Source organism: Capsicum annuum, chromosome 9 (genome assembly GCF_002878395.1).
Source record: "Capsicum annuum cultivar UCD-10X-F1 chromosome 9, UCD10Xv1.1, whole genome shotgun sequence".
NCBI lineage: Eukaryota > Viridiplantae > Streptophyta > Magnoliopsida > Solanales > Solanaceae > Capsicum > Capsicum annuum.
The window spans coordinates 152,002,929-152,023,455 of NC_061119.1; the positions used below are offsets into that span (position 1 = coordinate 152,002,929).

At 35.0% G+C, this 20,527-nt stretch overlaps 3 protein-coding genes across 5 annotated transcripts; 1 reads left to right on the forward strand and 2 right to left on the reverse strand.

Annotated features, from left to right (window-relative positions):
* Positions 1–2,848: 2,848 nt before the first annotated feature.
* LOC124887288 (chaperonin-like RbcX protein 2, chloroplastic) lies at positions 2,849–6,762 on the reverse strand. 2 transcript variants are annotated; one of them, XR_007044686.1, is made up of 5 exons: positions 6,309–6,762; positions 6,087–6,218; positions 5,026–5,192; positions 4,178–4,243; positions 2,849–3,833 (listed from the first exon to the last, which is right to left on the reverse strand). XR_007044686.1 is itself a non-coding variant. In XM_047396710.1 (5 exons), exons 3-5 carry the CDS (start codon positions 5,092–5,094, stop codon positions 3,708–3,710), a joined length of 261 nt encoding a protein of 86 aa, XP_047252666.1. In that variant the 5' UTR covers positions 5,095–5,192; positions 6,087–6,218; positions 6,618–6,762; the 3' UTR covers positions 2,849–3,707. The 2 variants fall into 2 exon arrangements, 1 of the variants encoding a protein (XP_047252666.1); XM_047396710.1 differs by having other exon boundaries at positions 6,618–6,762.
* Positions 6,763–7,243: 481 nt separating this feature from the next.
* On the forward strand, positions 7,244–12,329 carry LOC107842500 (protein PALE CRESS, chloroplastic). 2 transcript variants are annotated; one of them, XM_016686380.2, is made up of 7 exons: positions 7,244–7,422; positions 7,506–7,566; positions 8,585–8,779; positions 9,840–9,926; positions 10,624–10,674; positions 11,190–11,372; positions 11,574–12,329. In XM_016686380.2, the coding sequence occupies exons 1-7, from the start codon at positions 7,325–7,327 to the stop codon at positions 11,802–11,804; spliced, it is 906 nt and encodes a 301-aa protein (XP_016541866.1). In that variant the 5' UTR covers positions 7,244–7,324; the 3' UTR covers positions 11,805–12,329. The 2 variants fall into 2 exon arrangements, with proteins under 2 accessions (XP_016541866.1, XP_016541865.1); XM_016686379.2 differs by having other exon boundaries at positions 7,246–7,422; positions 7,496–7,566.
* A 624-nt stretch (positions 12,330–12,953) lies between these two features.
* Positions 12,954–17,168, reverse strand: LOC107841367 (isoamylase 2, chloroplastic-like). Its single transcript, XM_047396313.1, is given in 4 exon segments — positions 12,954–13,290; positions 13,292–13,554; positions 13,557–14,664; positions 17,047–17,168. Coding segments are annotated over 4 exon segments (1,671 nt in total). The 3' UTR covers positions 12,954–13,112.
* Positions 17,169–20,527: the final 3,359 nt, after the last annotated feature.

A 20,527-nucleotide genomic window follows, 5' to 3' on the forward strand; every position in this document is an offset into this window, starting at 1 on the left:
TTTAAATATTTTAAGTTATTAATTATTGTGAGTTGTGGCAACAAATTAGTTTTGAACATGATAGTCAATTAAATAAATAATTTTTTTTACTTCCAATATGTAGTTATAGTTAATTAATATAAATTAATAGAATATATTAAATATTTAAACCATTATAATGAAACAATGAAATTATTATATATTGGGATATGATATGTAATTAAATGGAAGTAGAGGGGTGTTTTGGAAATTACGTAAGAGGTGGTCGAAACTACCTCTTCTATATAATAGAAAAATGCAAAGGACGAAGGGCCATAGTATACAGATGATATACACTGAAATAGTGGACTGAAATTTATGGGAGCCAAGAGCTGGGCAGCCCAGCAATGGTCCAAAAGGGCATTTTTAGTCTTTATTTTTTAGGGGAAAGGACAGAAACGACATTTCAAATTAAACTATTTCATAGAAATGACCATGAAATTTAAATTACACTTTCTAGCCATTTTAATTTATTGGCTTGTTCTATACTGTTTTTACACACATTCTATACATTTTTTATACAAATCTTATACATATAAATATTTTATATGAAAATTATTTAGTTTTGATACATAATTTATATAATAACTGTATATTTTTTTCACACGTTTTATACAACAATTATATAATTTTTATACACTTTCTATATATATTTTATATATATATATATATATATATATATATATATATATATATATATATTGTACATATACATATTTGATAGAACTATACAATTTCTATACATATATCTTATATACATACATATTCTATTTAATAATTATATCATTTTTATATAATTTAATTATTATTTTTAAACAATAAAAAAATAGAATATTTGATCAATTAAAAAATTTATAGAAAAAATAATTGAAATATTTTTAAAAGGGCCGAATTGCCCAAGTTAATATTGTATCAGTATTGTATATAGACTGTATCAGTATTGTAGATGGACTGTATATGGACTACGTGGACCAAAATGACCCAAATTGAAAAAGATTAGGAAATGACCATAAAATGACATTTGTTTACCCGACTGGACATTATATGCCCAAATGTCCAAACTTGGACTATTATTTTTTAAAAAGGTCATAGAGTGTCCTTTTCCCAATTTTCTATTCTTACTTATTTGTATTTATTTCCACACTAACTAATTAAAATCTAGAAAAACTCCCAAAAAGCGTCACCATTTTATTTTTATCACGACTTTTGGTCGATTCATAATTTTCTTACCTAATTCATCTTGCCTAAAAAATGGATTAAATCGCTCCATCGATTTTCGTTAGCACGTTGTTGAAAATTAAATGCTTCATTCAAAAATAGTATTTTTCATTTGTTCTTATGACTAATTGTCTTTTAGATTGAAATAACTTTCTTCAAAATCAAGAAAATAAATTTTCTTATAGGTTTTAACTTTCCATGATTAATATGATACTTTTACGCTCTTCACCTATTTTCCAAAAAGTGTTGTATTGGACTTGTTTATAATAATTAATAATAAAAAAAATAATTTCATAATCTTTTCTTTTTCCACGAAAGCAAAATTTGTTTTTCCCCTTTGAGTCCGAAAAATCACAACTTAGTTTAATTCAAATAAAATTTCTCTTTTTTGAATAAATAAATGTCATTTTTCAATGTTTAAATGAATATTTTTAATATATATATTTTTATAATATATAAAATTAAGTCCTTGCAAAATTAGCCACTTTTTAGTAAAGTTAGTTTCTTTTTGAAAAACCGTTTTAAACGGACGCTCCTAAGTGCCTTAAAAACCTTCTTAGGAGCGTTAATTGAACTCTTACCTAAAATCTCTAGTTTTAAAGGTTTATTTCTGTTTTTGGACCTTTGAAACTCTTTTAAATTTTTTCTTAAAAATCAAGTGCTGACTCTGTAAATTTTCTTAAAATTATTTCGAAATTTTCTCAACTTTTCTTAAAATAGTTTAAAGAAGTCAAACCATTTTCTGGCCAAAATAAAACCCGAAAAGGGATAAAACAAAGTCAGCAGTAAGATTTTTCTACAAAATTCAAGATTGATCCACTTGTTGAAATTACTTTACTTCTTCAACATTGTATCACCAAAAGAGATATGAAAAGTTTTCTAACAAAATTGAAGTTTGACCCAATTCTTGAAACTATTTTACTTCTTCAACACCATATCACCAAAAGAGGAAAAAGAAAAGACTATTTCAACAAAATTCAAGATTGATTCAATTGTTGAAACTAGTCCACTTCTTCAACACAATATCGAAAAATGAAAAAGTTATTACACTTTTCTCATATATTCTGTTTTTTGTAATTATTCCAGAAGCTAAGAAACAACTAAGCAAGAAAGATGTGCTGCTCAAACAGCTAAACTTCCTGTAAAAAAATATTCTTAAAACAGATGAATCAATCCCCGCTTACCCAAAAACGGAGTCTGCAATCTTTGAAGAAAACAAACTTGTTAATTACAACTTGTTTCATAGAAACACAACAATTAAACGTAGTGGTGAACAAAAGAAACTACTTTTTCAAAGTAAAGCTTTGTAAAGCTTTGAGAGATCTGAGACAATAAGAAAATTAAAAATATAGCAAAATCTCTCTACTAATATTTTCAATGGAGTTAGGGATTTTTTGGTAGAGTGTATAAGACTAATGCAAAATATGGTGTATTAGTAATGCTTGTGTTTGTTATGCTTGCATTAGTTATCTTTGTATTTTTTTTTATGCAGTGTTTGGTTCAATGTATTAAAAAAAACATGAATTACATAATTTCTTAAAAAAAATAAAAATTCTTTATATAATACCCTCAATATATATGTTGGAAATGATGCAAATTTTTTTTTGAGGGGTAATAGGATCTTTAAGCATGTTAATGCATGCATTAGATCCATTGCATTACTAATGCCATGGATTTTGAGGTATTAGTAATACACACCTCAATACATAATAGAGTGCATAGGATAAAAAAGTATACCAAATAAGGTACTACTAATATACATTAAACTAATGCATACATTAACATTTCAATACACTCTACCAAACGACCCCTTAGTGATAATACAAACTTCAAAAGTAAAAGCAATGGTGAATAATAAAGGAAAACAGGGAAAGAAGCCATTGATTGCAAGTGGATTTAACTTTTTTTCGAAAATCTTTTCCACTTTATTTCAAAAATGGTGTTTGGCCATAAGAATTTCAAATATGACTTGGAGTTGTATTTGAAAAAGTGAAAACAAGTTTTCACTTTTTTCGCTCTAACTTCTCTCACAAAAATTCAGTAACGACTCAAATTTATATTCATGGCTAAACACAGCCCCAACTACAACTTCAACTTCAAAAATTTTAATTCTCGTGATTAAACGCCTACTAATATTAACATGATTAAGAATACATATATAGGCTAAAAGGGAAGATTCATAAAAAAATTGCTAGTGTACATACTTCATCCCATCAAAACAATGAAAGTTGAGGTCACACATGCATGATGTATAGATCAAAGCATGTAGCCTATATGTATTTGCCTTTCATATACTTTATACCTTAGTCCACCTCCCACAACCTTTTGTTGGGAATATAATCACATATCCAGGGCTAAATTACGACTTTAAACCACTGACAAACACCCGAGAATAATTCTGCCTATCATCAAGACTAATGTAAAAAAGGAAGCGCAGAAACACCAAAGAGAGCTAGACTTCTCTACATAAATCAATCCAAACTTTCAACAATCTCATCATCTTCAAATGGCCATATAATAGTTTGAGTGAGTCGTTCACGCACCAGTTTCACGTTCTTATCAGATATTTTGTTATATAATTTAGTATGATCACATTTCTGCAAGCAACAGGTAACATTCGTTAACTTTTTTAAGCATCATTGCAGTTGAAAATGGATAGAATTTCACTTTCTAGGCATAACAAATTTTCACTTGTCCATGACATAATATAGACAAGTGAAAGAAAGAAAACAGGGATTAGTACTCCGTTGCTTTAAATAACATCATTTGTTAGACACACAATAAAAATTCACACTATTTGTTAGACAGAAATGACTCCGACTAAGCAGTGCATGATGCCAATAGACTGCTTATGAACAATGATACATATAATTCATGAATGCCGTACTTTTGAAGGATCGGCATATTTACATCATCAGTAGCTAAAATCAAGGTGGCATACCTGCATCCGTGTGTTGTAAAGGCTAAGACGTGTTATCATCACTCTCTCAGCAAGTTTTCGCCTTTCCTGCAAAACTTTTGAAACTATCATACGCACAGACAAATGGCAAAACTTAGCTAAATTAAGCGCAGTTATTATTAAACCTAAGGGAACATTACTACAGTGTAATTTTGATTACCTTGTTTCATCAGTGCAACTATTATCAGAACATCAAGTGCATCGACTAAAACTAGAAGAATATGGCAAAAGGGAGTTACCAAAAAATTGCAGCTATGAAGAAAAAAGGTTATTAATTTACATCACAGAATAATTTAGAGATAGGTGTTTATTTATAGATTATTCATGGTAGAACTGCGTTAAAAGAGTACCTAATCATGGGTTGGAAAAAAGATATAGCTTAAAATCATTTCAGTATCTTTCTCTCCTTCCACAACATCAAGCAGATACCAAAGTACTATCATCTGAAGTTGCTTCATTTTATCATCTTGAATGAGATAAATGACAATATATATAATTTAGGTGATATCACTACTATGGAACTGTATGGTAAAAGGCCATATTTAGCCAACACAACTTGTTACTGACGCTGATCAAGGGTCATACCAATTCTTTGTATCATTTCTTCAGCATTATTCATCTAAAAAACTCAAAATCTGTCTATAAATCCATTCTTCGATAAGAAATATTCCAAAGTCTTCAAGGCATATTCCAAATCAATGAATACGACGTAAAATGTAGAAAAGATATCATTGAAGAGTAACCATCAACATTCAATGATTTCATTAGAAAAAGAAAACATAGCAGGAAAGCTCTCAGAGAGAGGATGATATAGGTATAAGAATACTGACCTTCTTACTACTCTTCAGTTGCTCATTGATTTCTTTACCATGATGATTGCACTTCAAGAAAGTATCCATATGCTTCAATTTAACGTCATTCTCCAATCATCTTTGATATTTCAAAGTTGCTAATGCTTTCTTTCACCAGCTTCCAGTTCATTCCTTCATCTATACTCCTGTTCATTCAAGAAATCAGCATTTCCAAAAGCTTTCATTACCTTTTATTTCCCCACAATGAGTGACAGTTACTAAGCTGTAACAAAATAAGTTTTTCAGATATTAAAGGTCATCATGATTTCAACATGATGTGAAATTCAAGTAAACGCAGCTTGTTGCAACACTTAGACTGTATAACATGAATTTCTCAAATATAAATAAGTTTTTCAGATATTAAAGGTCATCATGATTTCAACATGACGTGAAATTCAAGTAAACGCAGCTTGTTGCAACACTTAGACTGCATAACATGAATTTCTCAAATATAAATAATGGTGCATATCAACAAAATACAAATCACACAGAACAAGATGTGTAGTCTATTCTTGCATTGAATTGTCACTACACAAATATCAATGTCTTGTCAATTATCAATATATTTGACCTTTTTAAATCATATGATCCTTCACTTGTGGCTTATTAATAATCCCAGAAAGCAAACATCAGAAATGTTAGCAGGCCAAGCTTTATCACAGTACGAGAGGGCCTCATGATGCCAATGTTGTCCCATCTCTTGATTTTTTACTACCTCCAAAATATTGCAGAAAAATTGCTTAATCAAAATCAACTTTTCTAGGTCAATAAATGTAACCCATTTTCTTATCGGTAACTTGCAATATAGCTTTTGCTTCGGTGCTACAGTTTCAAGCTTCAACAATCACCATATTGCATCTTAGATGGTGAGTGTTGCCCTTACTTTAAATAATATACTTGATCCATAACTTTCATTTAACTTAATCAAGACGTGCCTCATTTCTGTAGCCAACTGATCTTCTCATAGAAGGGGCAAAACAACAATCTGGATCAAAAGAAAAGCAGACAAGTTTCCAAATTGCACAAAGACTATAACTTACCTCATGTTCGTATGTGATTTTTTTTCCGATTTGATTATTGAAAATGTATAATACCAACAAAGGATATAATACAATTTACAACAAAAAAGGACCTCCCAAATTGCTGAATGATAGAAGTATGTTGTAGACCATCTGTCAAAGAAAAAAATATTTTTTTTAAAATAGTTGATTTAGGCATTATCACTAGGTGCATTAATGTGCAAATTGAATATCGTTACCCACATGGATGTGAAATCCAACAAAAATCTATTCATGATAATAGAGGAATAGCCAGATATTCACTAAAGTTCTGCCATAATAATGGGTGCAAAGGAAAAAAAAAAAAACAAAAATAGAGAAAAAATCACTAGAACCAGAACCGAATGACATACAGCACACAGTAGGGACTTTTTTAGACCTAAAATTGTGAAATTTGAAGGAAAAAAACTCTAAAATACAAATGCATAACTCTAAAATACAGATGCATGCATGTGCAGCATTTTAAAATATATATCAAGTAAGAGGAGAAAATAAATTTTAATTGAAACTCACCGAGAAAAATACAGCAAAAGAAATCATAAACAATCAGAAATAGACTGAAAGAAATATAACAGAGCATATGACAAATCAAAAGTTTAGCTAAAATTAGGAAGAAGAAAAACTATCAAGAAGAGAAACAAAGTCGATAAAAATAGGGAAGTCAATAATAATAATGCTTTCACACAGAGGAGAAGGCAAAAAGGTAAAGTTAGACCCACGTGGCATGTATACTTAGACACCTGCCTGGGTGTGTTTCAAACTTATAATTACGAAAGCACCCTTGGTAGCAAAATAACTGGATTGATGTTGATATCCAATAATACCCTTCATCATATATTTACGACAATACCGTTATACCACCAAAACCTTTCACATATATATTACTTAGTAGAATTATTTTCGTAAATAAGAAAAAAAAATGCGCGATGTTCAGGAAAGGATCCACCATAAGAGTATATTGTACATAGCCTTATTTTGTATTTATGCTATTTTTAAAATTTAAATCCATGACCTCCTAATCACGTGACATTAACTTTATCAATTACTTTATGACTATTTTCGTAAATAAGAAAATATGTGAAATTACAGCAATTGAAGCGTGGTATAAAAATGAAAAAGGTTTTATAAAAAAGGTTAGGATTTATGGTTTTTTTTTTTAGGTAGATATCACCCATTAGCCAAGGCAAGCAAGAAATGGAGGCAATAGGTTTGGGATTAGGATGCACTGGTGCTGCTTTCCCCCGTTCATTTCCTTCAACATCATATCTCTCAACAACTTGTACTTTTACAACTTCAATCAAATATCTATCCACCAAAGGTATGGTCAGCCACCTCTCTTTTAATCGTTTCATTTTTTAGCTTAAAATGATTGAAACAATCTAAATTTTCAGGAGTGCACAGGTGCAAGGGGATAGAGGAGGAGCAAGACCTTTATGGACTTCCAAAGGAATATTATGATGATGTATGTTAGTTTTTGACTATTTTCTGTTTTTGTTTATGGGTCTTTTTTTCTCTTGACCATATTTTCCCCTCTATCACCAATGAATTTCATTATCTTGATTTGATTGATTACCAGTTTCTTAGTTTGATTCTTGAAAAAAGGGTTCCTCCGTCCCGTACTAATTGTCCACATTACCGGAAATATCTGTCACATATTATTTGTTAATTTAGAAAACCAAGATAGAATTAATATAGTTTTTCACATTTTTTCCCTCATGTTAATTTCTTTTTCAAAGTATAAAAATTGTAAAGTTCCAAAAAATGTTTCTTCCATTGTTAATCTTGGTAGTGATGGATAAGACACATAAATATAGAGTGTAGTAAAAAGAGTTAAAAATGGTAAATTAGTAAAGGTATGCTTCTTATTTATGATTTTTTAAAGGGCGTGTAAAAGTAAAAACGGACAAGTAATATGGGATAGCGGGAGTAATCTATCCGCCTGAGAAAAGAATGAGAGGGTTATGATTTATGATGGCCCAAACCCTGTCAAATGATTTCTCAAGTTTTTTGAAGTAAAATATATTGTAAATTTAACTTGCTATTAAGTGGAGTAATAATTCAACTTTAACTCGTTTGGTAAAAGGGATAAGGGATAACTAATCCCGGGATTAATCTTAGGATGAGCTTATCCCATGTTTGATTGGGATAAATTGCATGGATAACTCATCTCAGGATTGTAGTGTTATTTTTATCCCACCCTAACTAATTCCGGGATAACTTGTTTCCAACCAAACGACCCCTAAACTGGCTCTTTTACCCTTAATGAAATGCTTTATAAAACTTATTCTGGACCAAAGTTTCAAAACCTCTCTTTCATTCTTGAACTTTGTGCCCAGTCAAACACTTCACATAAATTGAGACGGATGGAGTAATACTGTAATGGATTATATATTATTATAGAGGGTGCAATGTATAAGCAAAAGGAAAGGTTAATGTTGTTAGCATGCTCTGAACGTTGGTGCTAAGTTTTCTGTTATTAGGAATGGCAAGCACAACAAAGGGAAAGGACTAAGGAATTTCATAGACAACGTCAACAGGAGGAAGAGGAAGACGAGAAAAAGATAGACGAATATCGTGAAATTGGATTGCGCTTGAAAGATTATCCAGAAGAAGAGCTTCTGAAGGCCAAGAAATTGGTTGCCAGCTTCATTAGATCAGCTGAAGAAGTGGAAGAGGTGAACAAACTCTTATTGCTAATGTATATTTATTTCTGGTTGGATATAGATAATATACTCAAGGTGTATGGGGTTCTCCATGTGATGTGAACTGTATTTGTGTTCTAGAAGAATGGAATTACGGCCTTTATGAAAACATTAATATTATACCTTGTTAAGTATTCGGCTTACTTACCCAGCCAAGGAGAATCTTAACAATGTCAAAGTTGTTATGGAGCTGGTGTTAATTCAAAACAAGAACATCACTAATTGCGTTCTCTTCTTTTTTTTTTTTTCTTTTTTAAGAAGAAATTATTCTCTTTGGCCGTACCGATGTCTTAGTAAGAAATTGGTAGCAAAAAGGTATCTTTTAGCTTTTTCTTCCCCTTGTTACCTCATGTCCCGTCCAAGAGAGTTAGAAGCTGAATTTTGCGTTTCTCAAGGATGTAGTTTTTTTTGTCAATTGCCAATTTAAAGATACACAATCAATTTATTGATCTTGTGGATTCAGGTGGCCTTGGGAAAATTAGTCAAAGAGTTCAGTTTTGGAGCTATAGTTTTTTCTCTTTTCTCCTTATGTCAGTTGCAGAACTGATCCCCAGCAACCTTCTTTCTCGTCAGGGACATCTTTCCCGAGTTATGGTTATCTATCGTGTTGTTAATTTAGCCTTTAGAACTCTTCTTGCTTGTGAAATCTGTCTATCTTTTATACAAGAAGTTTAGCTTCTTGGATGTGACATATAGGACATGAACATCTTCTTATTAATTCCCTTGCTTATGACATACATCCATCTATCTATCTATTCCAAAAAAATATCTTTTGATGACTGAGAAATTACTGAGGTTAGGAACACAGTGGATAATGGACCCACCACTCTACCTTTCTCCACTTAAAAATCAAACTTTTGTTTATGACAGGGTTCAAACCTGTGACATGCACCTAAACCACACATAACGTGTTTCATTCTCACAACTAGACCAAAGCCCTTGGGATTGTTTTTCTTCCAAATTCCAATTTTGTAATAGCTTTCTCATTGGACATTGTTTCTTGTATGGATCGTGTTTTGATGCTTGTGTGCAGAAAATTATGGAAGCTGCAGAAAAAGGTGAACTCGACGAACTTGTTCTATTGATCATATGGAGTCGGCTTGATCTTGCTCGGCGTGATGTAAGCATTTTACGGCTTATCTTACCTTTCTATGATACCTCAACAATCCTTTTCTATTTCCTTTTCTTTTGCCTGTAACGGATTTGCCTTTTGGTCGTCAGTGTAAGTGTCACATTCACCTTTACAGGTTCTTTATACTTCATGAACTCAGATGTTTTGGTTTCAATTACCAAAAGGAAAAGCGGCAGCTGCTTTTAGCATGCCCACACAGTAGCAAATTTGGAACTGAATTTAGAGTCTAGACAAGGTTACCCCAAATAAAATGGCTTTGTTTAAATGAGTAAATATGAAGGATTTGCTGTAACAATAAATGATCACTGGGTATGTTGCTACTGTTGTTACTGTGACAATCAAATGTTGAAGTGCAACATGCATGATATTTCATGCAATATTACTATTAGGTATTGTTCGTCACTTCATTGACAATTCTGTCAATTACTTTGGATTCCATCTTCTTGTGTTTAAAGACCTTAATATGCAGTGTGCAATCTTTGATTAGTATGGTACTGTTGCATAGGCAGTGCGGAAATGGGAATAAGTCTTTTTTCAGGCTTTAGTGTAGTAGAAGAATATGCAGCCTCTAAGTTCTGTGCAAGTCCATATGTGGTATGTTAGTGAGTCCCCACAACCAACTCTTTAGGAAAAGTACCAAAAGAAAATTCTAATGCATGTAAGATATCTTTGTTGTGCTTTCCAGGATGAGAAGGATGCAGTTCGAAGTCTTGATCTCTTGTACAGGCGAGTTGAGGTATGTGAAAACTTGGCTTCAGTAGGAGCACTGCTAACCAAAAACTCATACTTCTTTAGTATCAATTCAAGAAATTTCGACTATTTTCCTTTCTTCCCATGTCTGTTGTATCCCTCTGCCCACCAAAAGTAGCCTTTATGTTGTTAACTCACCTTGATAAAGTGCCCGTCATTGTAAGTATCCAGCTTTATTAAGCATCTTACCCATTTATTGATCTTTGACGAATTGGCAAGTAAATTTGACTTACTTTTGTTTTTATTTCTCACCGTGTCCTTCCTTTTTAGTTTGTTTTTATATTTCAAATGGTAGGTTTTTTTTTTACTCAAGTCTTTTCCTGGCTTCGTCACGCACTCGTGTTTTATCTCTTATCGTGTAATCTGCATGTTGATAGATAGATAAACTGAGCAAGTTATTTTCTTCTGGTCCGTTTCTTTTCTTTTCTTTTTTCTCACTCTCTGTCTGTCTTATTGTTTTTTTTTTCTTTTTTGATCTTGAACTTTTGTCCTTGCATTTAGACAGAGATTTTGAAGCGCGAAGCAACTCCTGCCATGAGACTACTGAATGATCTTCTGAATATGCATGATGGTGGACTAGACAATGAAGGATGGCTTAAGGCATGTAAAAAACGTATGGTTGATACATTTCCTCGAGAGGACCCATTCAGTATTCTTGTACCTGCAGGTTTCGACATGGACACGGTATATTTTTACTCTTTCAGATTGCTTTTCTGATTAATATAGACTGTTTATCTTCCTAGTATTAATCTGTTAGATCCATAACCTGATTTTACCTGTGTGATATTTACATTCACCTTTTTATATGTGGGATATGCTCGTTCATTCATTACGTCAAAGCATCTAAATTTTGTTTTTCCTTTCCCTCTCTGCATTTCTTGTTAGCATCAAGGTCCTCTAAGACCAGCTTTGGAATCTGACGATATGCTTTTGAGGGTAGATTTTGTCAGAGAGGTGGACGAACTGTTAAAGGAGGTGCGATCTGACCATAATGAATCATTAGACACACAAGGACTTGATCCAGAATCAGTCGCGAGTAGATTGAAACAACAGGAGAAGCAACGCACAATACACCAAGTAGAAAGTCTTTTGGATCTGGCCATCAACTTGGAGTGATAGTCAGGTTGCTGCCTCTTCCCAATTAAGAAAATATTGGTCAAGTAGAAATCTCATTAGAGAAAAGAAGTTCACAGAAGGTTCATCGATAGTATGCCCAGTTCTTGAGGTTCCAACTATCATTTTAGCTACAACTACTCCATGCCATGAAGTTGTAACATCTCATTTAGATGATTTTGCGATTTCTCTTTCCTTCCGCCCTATGAAAAAACTGTGCTGCTGCTGCTCCCTCCCAGCCGAGAAGAGTGTCTATTTATTAGCTGGAAGCATAGCATTTGAAGCTTTGTTTATAAACCGAATGTAGATTTCATGTTGTAGCAAGTTGTCCTTGGTTCAGTCAGTGGGTGGGCATATAACTGTTATGAATCAGAAAGGCTTTTAAGAAGACCTGGTCGCGACATTTTGTTTGTTCTGTTTGTTTATTACGGGGTGAAGGGTCTAATACACACATGAAGTATCTCTGTTTTTCGAGTTCCATACCCGAACTATCATCATCTATTTATCAAAACACATCTCAACTATCAATTGTTCATCTTCATAACTATATTAACTTCAAGCTTCATAGTACTTATTTTTCTTTTCTAGGCTACACTAATTCGATTTGCTAATCCACTCACTGATCAAACAGTAAAACCTTTACCGAGAATATTTTTCATGAAAATGATTTTCATTGCACTGAACATACTAAAGCTTTAGTACAGTGAAACCTTTGCAAATATGATCCGAAGCCATATGTTTGTTGGCAATACTTTTGTCTGAATCACAGTAAGAGCCCAATATTTTCTTTAACAGAAAGGGTGCACGTTTAAAGAAAATCAGTCATTTTGGGTTTGTACAGTGACCATTGATGACTGATTCTCTAGACATGCCAAATTCCCCTCGCATCTTACTACAAAGCGTTTCAAAATTAATTTGAAATCGATTACAATTGGCACTAGACTGCCTGCTCTATGTGGAGTTGGTGCTGTATTCAACAACAAAGGGTAAATCATGTCTATAAACTTACATCAATAAAGCTTACAATGGCATTAATCTTTATATGCTTTACATAAGAACTCAAGATATTTGAAGCTGCAAAAGAAATGTTAGATACAAGTGTTCTCAGTAAAAACTTATTTGTTCACCTATTCAGAAAAAAATGCCTCTTATATTTAAATATTGCTTAAATATATAAATGGGCTTACAAACTATTCTCTTAGAAGAAAGTCTACTATGCTCTGTTGCCTTACTAAAATCTATTGAGAAGGAGTAAGAGGCCTCATGATGCACGACTTAAGTTGAAAAAGCAACAGGCCAGTGTAAAGGAAATTAAGTTTCAGCTAGTCGCTGTGCTTCAAACAGTAAACAGCTGTGAGACTTCATCTCATATGCAACTAATTCATCTTCAACTGGGGTCCCCTTCTCATCAAAAAACCCGGGGAAAGGGAGGGCTGTGTCAACGAGACGATGCCATACCATGTCTGTTGGAGGTGGTGGAAGGATAACCCTCTGAATCGCCTGCACTATTGAAGGCAACAAACAGGTCACCTCCAATATCAGAGACTGGTGTCTGGCTGACTTCAGCATCGGCCTTCAGAGTCATAGCCAAGAATTTGCTGGAAGGGTCATCCCATTTTGGAGGAGATTGGTCAATCCCATGCCACCGGATGTTTTCTTCCTTCAAGAAGGTATTCTTTTGAAGAAGATTACTTCTTCTCATTCTTAAATTACTCAAGAATGAAATAAATTGGGTCCCAAAACCAGTTTTATCTGTGCCCATCTCCTCCAGTGAGGGAATAAATTTTCCTTTGAATCATTAGCTACTGGATTCCAATTATCCGCAATTATCTTGACATTTGAAAGTATAGGATCGAAGGCAATAGCTTCGACTAATGGAGGACGAGATAGAATCTCTCCATGGAACCCTCTCAACAAGGAAGAAGCATTTATAAAAACAAAACCATCAATACGAAACTCAATTACCCAGTGGCGGAGACAGTCCAAAATCATTTGTTGGACTATGGGGTAGTTGCAATTCAATGCATTTTGAATATTCAGATCACCAGCTTTTATGCAATAGGAAGTGTTATCAACATGCATCAAAGGTGCATCCTCTGCTGTGTGAGTGAAAACAACTTCAAGAAAAACCTCTATCCCATTAGCATGTAGTTTCTTAACCATATCTTTTATAGATTTAATGACAGAAAGAGCGTCACCAGAACGTCCATACATATTTCCAGGTGAAAAGAAATGACACGGATACTAGGGTCCTTTCTGCTCCTCGAAAGGGAAAATTGGCTCCAGTAACATTGCATTCACACCAAGATCTTTGAAATGGTGCCATTTTTTGCTAATACCAGAGAACGTTCCAGCAAGGTCATCGGGTAGCTTACTGGACTTGTCCTTTGTAAATTGAGTCACATTTAAGCGATAAATTATCAGTTTCTCCATAGGTAAGCTAGGACGGACATTACTGCTCCAATCATAGCCAGGTTCCTGACATAGTTCTCCAAGATATTTTGGACATTTCTCAGACCCAACCTGACGAGAAATAACACTCCTTATAACCTTAGCATATGGGTCCAAAAGAACCAGCTCTCCTCTCTTCCCAGAAGTAGCCGCCTTGCATCTATAACCATAAGTCTTAAATGACAAAGAACAATCTAAAGCAGCATGCCAAATATCACCTGATCGATTAACATAAGGATCTAGATCAATCTCTAAGGAAGGCTTTTCAGCAGATGTGTCATCATACAAGCACAAAACTACACTTTTTGCACTGTGTGAGAAGAGAGCAAAATTCAAGGATCCATCTGGCTGAAAGGAAAGACCCAATGGAGAAGGATGCCCTGAACTGAAACCAACTGGCACAACAAAGTCTCTTAGGGGTTAACTGCCAGTTAGGACTGACTCCCTAGTCCTACAGGACATCAGCCTCGTGTATCCACTTCGCCATCCAGTGTTAGTACCCGTGGCATGATACTGACACCCTTCTAACTGGGTCACAGGTTAGACCCCGATTTGCTCAGATTGGGGCATGTTAGTTATATGATACCTCCCACAGTCTCAGTACAGTGTTTAGTATATATTCAGTTCAGGTTTGCTTGCCCAAAGCATACAGATTTATACTTATTTAGTTATACAGAATTTAGTCTTTCAGTTTATAGATCATTTCAGAAATATGTATATGCTTGGTCTTGCATTCTCAGATATTACAGTTTTCATGCATTCATGCTCAGTTATTTCTTGTTGTTCAATTAATACTTATCTCATATGCACAGTATCCCATGCATTTCAGCTAGACCTTATCTCATATACCAGTACATTCAAAGTACTGATCACATACTCTTATTTACACTATGCTGTCTTATAACATTGGTTCAGACGCTCAGTTTCCCGACCACTCCTAGATAGTTCAGCGTACCCAATAGCAGTAGTGGTGAGTCCTCATCCATCGAGGACATGATTGCTTATTCCAGTTATTTTAATAGTTCTTTATATACAGTCAGTCAGAGCTAGTTGGGGGCTTGTCCCATCAACTCCTCAGTTAGTTAGAGGCTTTTCTGGTAATCAGACAATTAGACGATCAGTTAGATAGCTTTTTAGCTTATCAGACTTTTCAGAATTATCAGTTGTTTTAATTTGACATTTAGATTTTAGTATTTTATTAGATGTTTCAGACTTGTGGTTGAACCATATTTTCAGTATTCATATCAGCATTACATTCAATAGTGTATCTTCCACACATGTGTACTATTGCTATTTTATTCAGTGCTTACAGAAGGTACCAACTCATAGGTTAGCTTGTGGTTACTTATGACCAGAAGCACCATTGTCGCGACTAGGGGGTGCACTCGGGTCGTGACAAGTGCCATCTCAATACTCAAATAGTAGATGTTATTATATACTAACTCTACCAATGCTATGTGCTGCTCCCAGTGACCTCCAATATCCATAACACAAGCTCGGAGTATACCCTCGAGAACTTGAATAGTCTGGTTTAACTGTCCATCGATCTGAGGGTGAAAAGCGGTGCTAAGATTCACCTGAGTACCTAACTCCTCCTTAAAACTCTCTAGAAGCTAGAAGTGAATTCTAAGCCCTGGTATGAAATAATATATATAGGCACTCCATGCAGGTGAACTATCTCACAAACATAGAGATAGGCTAACCTCTTGGTACTAAAGGACATCTGAATAGGAAAGAAATATGCCAATTTGGTCAATCGATATACAATGACCCAAATAAACCACAGAAGGTGCATGGCAAATCACTAATGAAATCCATGGTGATCTGCTCCCAGTTCCACTCAATGGGCAACCTCTGAATCTAGCGACCAGGCCTCTGATACTCAACCTTTACCTACTAACAATATAGGCAACAAGCTACATAGTCTGCCATATCTCTCTTCATACCACTCTACTAATAGTGTTGCTTCAAATATCTATACATCTTAGCTGTACCAGAGTGAAGATAATATTTAAAGTTATAGGCCTCGTGTAATTTTGACTAAATTAAGTCACCAACCCTCGAAACACAAATGCAGCCGCCATACCTCAGAATACCCTCTAAATCTATAGTAGCCCTCCTGGACTCACCATCCAACACTTGATCTCGAATAACATAAAGTCCCTTATACTCAAAGTAGCGACTCTGAATTTGCTCAAATATGGTAGACCTCTCCTCAACACAAGTAAGAATCTCTTTGGGGTTCAAAATGTCAAGTTGTACTATCAACGTGGCTAAGGACCAGATGTCCCACACCAATGGCCTCTTAGAAACTAAGATAGAAACTAAGTTGTCCATACTCACCGATTTCCAGCTCAAGGTGTACGCTACCATGTTCGCCTTGCCCAGATGGTTTAAAATAGAGATGTCATAATTCTTCAGCAATTCCATCCATCTACATTGCCTAGAATTAAGCTCGCTCAGGGTCATAAGATGTTGAAGACTATGATGATCGATGTAGATCTCACAATGCACGCAATATAGATCACGCCTCCAAATCTTATGAATAAAAACTACCGCCGCCAACACAAATCATGAGTAGGGTAGTTGCGCTCGTGCACCTTCAACTGCCTCAATGCATAAGCAATAACTCGACCTTACTGCTTTAACACATAATCCAAAACAATAGCAAAAACATCACAATACACGATAAATCCTTTGCCTTAATGAGAAGAGCCAATATAGGAGATGACGTGAGAAAACTCTTGACCTTTCAAAAGCTCAACTCACACTCTTTGGACCACTAGAAAAGTACCTTCTTCCGGCCTTAATAAATCTCGTGTAGTAACTTGCCAAACCAATGAAGCTACAAATGTCTGATGGAGATGTACGCCTAGTCCAATCACGAATAACATCAATCTTTGTTGGGTCTACCATAATCCTATCCTTAGACACCACATGCCCTAGGAATTTTCACTAACTCAAGCCAAGACTCACACTTTGAGATTTGGCAAAAAGCCTATGATTTCTTAAAGTCTGGAGCACAACCCTCAAATACTGCATATGCTCTTCCCTACTGCTCTAATACATAAGAATATCATCGATGAACACAATCATGAAGAAATCCAAATAAGGTTTGAACACGTTGTTCATGAAATCCATAAATGCAATAGGGGCATTGGTCAACCCAAAAGACATCACCAGGAACTCATAAAGACTAAAATGAGTTTGAAAGGCTGACTTTTTGATGTCCTCAGCTCAAATCCTCAACTGATGGTAACCGGACCTTAAGTCAATCTTAGAGAATGCGTTGCTCCTTGAAGCTAGTCAAATAAATCATCAATACGAGGCATAAGGCACCTATTATCTACCATCGCCTTATTAAGCTACCTGTAAGTAATACACATATGTAAGGAACCATCCTTCTTCTTCATGAACAAACTAGGAGCTCCCTAAAGTGAGACACTCAGTCTAATAAAACACTTACCCAGAAGATCCTGAAGCTGAGAATTCAACACTTTAAGCTTTGTAGGAGCTATATGATAAGGTGCCATAGAAATAAGTTAGGTGCTCATTTCAAGATTAACAATAAACTTAATATTGCATAGGAGGAAGATCAGGTAGATTGGTAGGAAAATCATTAGGAAAGTCAAGAACAATAGGAACAACGTCAAGTGAGGGACTCTGCACACTAACATTATGAATATAAGCAAAATAAGACTTGCAACCCTTCGATATAAGTCTCCTATCCCAAATATAAGAAATAATCCCCTTTGGTTAATGGCTTAAATATCCCTACTACATAATAAAGGGTATGCCGGCTTGGCTAACGTAACAGTTTTGGCAAAATAATTAAAGACTGCATGATGGGGGGATAACCAGTCCATGCCCAGAATCACATCAGAATCCACCATATCTAACACCATAAGATCAGCCTAAGTATAAAACTCTCAAACAGAAATAACACATAATTTATAAACCTAACCCACAACTAAAAAATTACCCATGAGAGTAAATATGCTTAACAACATAAATAAGAATCCCAAGATAACTCTAACCACGGTGCATGATAAGCAAATACATAAGAATAAGCTCCAGAACAAATAAAGCAAAAGTTAGGTGATGGTACACTGAAATCATACCTGTAATAACATCAATCAAAGACTCTACCTCCGATCTACTAGGTATGGCATACAAATAAACTTGCCTGACACCTGGATAGGAGCCTGATCGATCTCTTATCCTACTTGCCTAAAGACCTCTACGACCACCCTAGGGATCACCTCAATAACCCTGTATACCACCCCTAGATGGAGGTAGTACTGCCCTAATCGGTGGAAAACTCTGTATTGTAGGAACAATCGCCCCACGCTTGGGACACTCTCTAGAGAAATGGATGAAGGCCCCATAATTATAACACCCCTAGGCAATATACTGAAACTAAAAGACCCGACTGACCAGAAATAATCACCTCTGCTAGAATACCTAGAAGATGAACCTCTCGGAGGTTGACCACTACTCTAGCTAGGATAATCATTGTAGCTAGACTGACCTCCATTGGTAATCTGAAGTGTAGCATGAATAAGCCTACTAGACTAAACCCGATGTAGATAAGACTGGCGGGGAGGGTACCTACTTTAGGAACCACTACCTTTAAACTGTAAGCCACTTCAGCTTCTACTGAAACTGCCCTAGTATCACAACCTTTTACCGCTGCCCCCTAGGGCCTCGCGATGTATCTTCTCTATAATTTGAGCATGATTAGAAACATTAATAAAAGGCCTACCAGGAGTAACCAAACTCTACATAGCCATGCAAAGATGAAGCCTCAATCTTCGAACAAAGCACCAAATCTGTTCATACTCGATTGGTAAAATAGTTGTAGCATGACTCGTAAACTCATGAAATCGATCCTCATACTCTAAGATAGTCATAAAACCCTACTATAATCTCAAGAACTGATCTCTAATGCTATGAGGCATATGTTTCTCTAAGCAAACCTCATAGAACTGAGTCCATGTCAAAGGAGGAGATACTGTTGGCTTGGAATTAAGATAACCTCTCTACCATTATCAAGCTACCAAATCTAATTAAAAATCAGGATAGTCAACACCATGAGTCTCAACTAGGCCTAAATTATAAAGCCTATTCGCACAAACAATCAAGAACTCATGAGCATCCATACCCGGTTCCTTACAAAACCTACCAGATTCAATCCGAAGAACATTCCCAACATCTTATGCTCTTCAACAGACATAGTAGGCTGGTTAACTACTAGTTGAGCAACTAGCAATGTTGGAGGTACCTCGACTTTAGGGTATGCCGCTATAGGTTGTGCCATCACCCAAATGCCACTATAATTCATAAACTGGGCACCATCAGACGGTGTACCACCAACAAAACTGAAGAGATGAAATAATGTATCTCTGAGAAGTGATAAATAAATGAACATCGATAGAGCCTGGGATGGCCCCTGGCCAATTATTGACTGGGGTAGAGGAATCTGTGGTGCAGAAGTAGGAATAGGATCAGGAGAAGGCTCCTATCCTATTCTCTAGCTGGGGATGTATCTCCATTTTATCCTCAACCTTAGGGTCATCCACGTACTCTGGTAAGATCCCTAGCATGGAATCGTGGTCCTCATCTTGTGTAGTAGTAGCACGTGTCCTAGACATCTATAAAAGAGTAAAACCAAATAAATATTAGAGACCAACTCAATCTCTTAGCACAAAAATAAGTGAAGAAAGTACATATCTCCTAAGAATGTCTTATAGCCTTCCGAATATAGAAAATAAATGCCATTGTTCTGATCTATGGGACTCGAATAGACACTTGCTCTTGTACCAATAATACTAGTAAACCTAGCACTGCAATTTCATGAGTCATGATGGTACCTACTTTATCCCACCAGTAGATAAGCTAAATCAAAGCCCGGAGCTATAAGTAATGGGCTAGTTCATGGAAAATGACATAAATGCTGGGATTATGCAAGTAAGTAAATTATAAGACATAAATCATAAAGACAATAAAATAAATAAAGAGGAATAAGTGAAAAGTAATATCATCCCACGACCTAGTAAAGTCGGTACAAGAGTCTCTAATCTAAAAGTATACGAGTACTAACAAAGTCAAATATACAACAGTCTAAAAAATTGAAAGACTATCCAAAAGTAGAAGATAGAGAAAATGTCAACTCCGGATCTGAGAGCTCACCCCATCTCCAAACTCTAACCAGCATAATCAAAGCGTCAATGATGGCAGCTAGTACTCAGATTTGCACTAAAATGTACAGAAGT